General features: G+C 34.4%; 1 protein-coding gene across 1 annotated transcript; it reads right to left on the bottom strand.

Annotated features, from left to right (window-relative positions):
* Positions 1-181: 181 nt before the first annotated feature.
* On the bottom strand, positions 182-793 carry Tsp_11231 (conserved hypothetical protein; the record flags this gene model as incomplete). Its single annotated transcript, XM_003369892.1, has 2 exons — positions 182-446; positions 733-793. Coding segments are annotated over 2 exons (326 nt in total), but the record flags the coding sequence as incomplete, so codon positions are not given.
* Between the last annotated feature and the right edge of the window lie 112 nt (positions 794-905).

Genomic DNA, 905 nt, shown 5'->3' with positions numbered 1-905 from the left:
AGAAATTCCATGCACTTATCCAGGAGGGGGGGGGTTAAAAAAAATACAGGGAATTTTTTTCGGCCAAAATCTTATGCACTTATTCAATGTACGCGACTGCAGCTATGGAATGTACATAATGTAAATATTAGGACAAATAACCACTGGGAAGGTTGGCATAATCGGCTCAACAGAAAAGCGGCTAAAAGTCATAACGGGTTTTATGAACTGCTTGAGCTCCTGATAGCGGAACAGGGTGTGATGGACACCCTGATTCAACAGGTGCTATCAGGAAACGTGACCGTTGGTGACTTAAGACGGGTAAACAGGGTTTATGCTCAAAAGCAACGACGGGTTGCACAATATACGGGTGAATACACCAACGGTAGACGTACGCTGGAGCAGTTCCTAGCAGCTTTAATGTATTTAACGCCGGAGCCGATTTAGTGCCGCCTTCCAAGTGGTGGCTTGTATTATATTTTTATTCTATTTTGTTGTGTTGTATTGTACTATATTATATTTGTATTGTATTGTATTATACTCGCATTTTATTTCATTGTATTGTATTATTCTTTTTCGTCGTTTCTACTTTGTTAACATTGTTCACTGTTATGTTGTTTATTGTTGTTGTTGTTGACTGTTCTTTACTGTTGTTGTTGCTACTCTTGACTAGTGAAAAATCAAAATCACTATTTAAGTTATTTTTGCATCGTATCGTTTTTTCTGAATTATTATTATCGCATTTGATATAACGTCACTGTGGTACAATAAAATATAGAATAATGATAAAAGTTATTATTGAGAACGTTGATCACTAAAAAGTATAAACTTCACTAATAATATATTGGAAAAACAAAATTTCAATGAATGATAAAACTTATAAATCTTGATTGAAACAATTCCCAAATAAGGAATAATTTCATTAT

The sequence above is a fragment of the Trichinella spiralis genome (assembly GCF_000181795.1).
Source record: "Trichinella spiralis strain ISS 195 chromosome Unknown Scfld1356, whole genome shotgun sequence".
Classification (NCBI taxonomy): Eukaryota; Metazoa; Nematoda; class Enoplea; order Trichinellida; family Trichinellidae; genus Trichinella; species Trichinella spiralis.
This window is presented reverse-complemented; position numbering and strand designations above follow the sequence as displayed.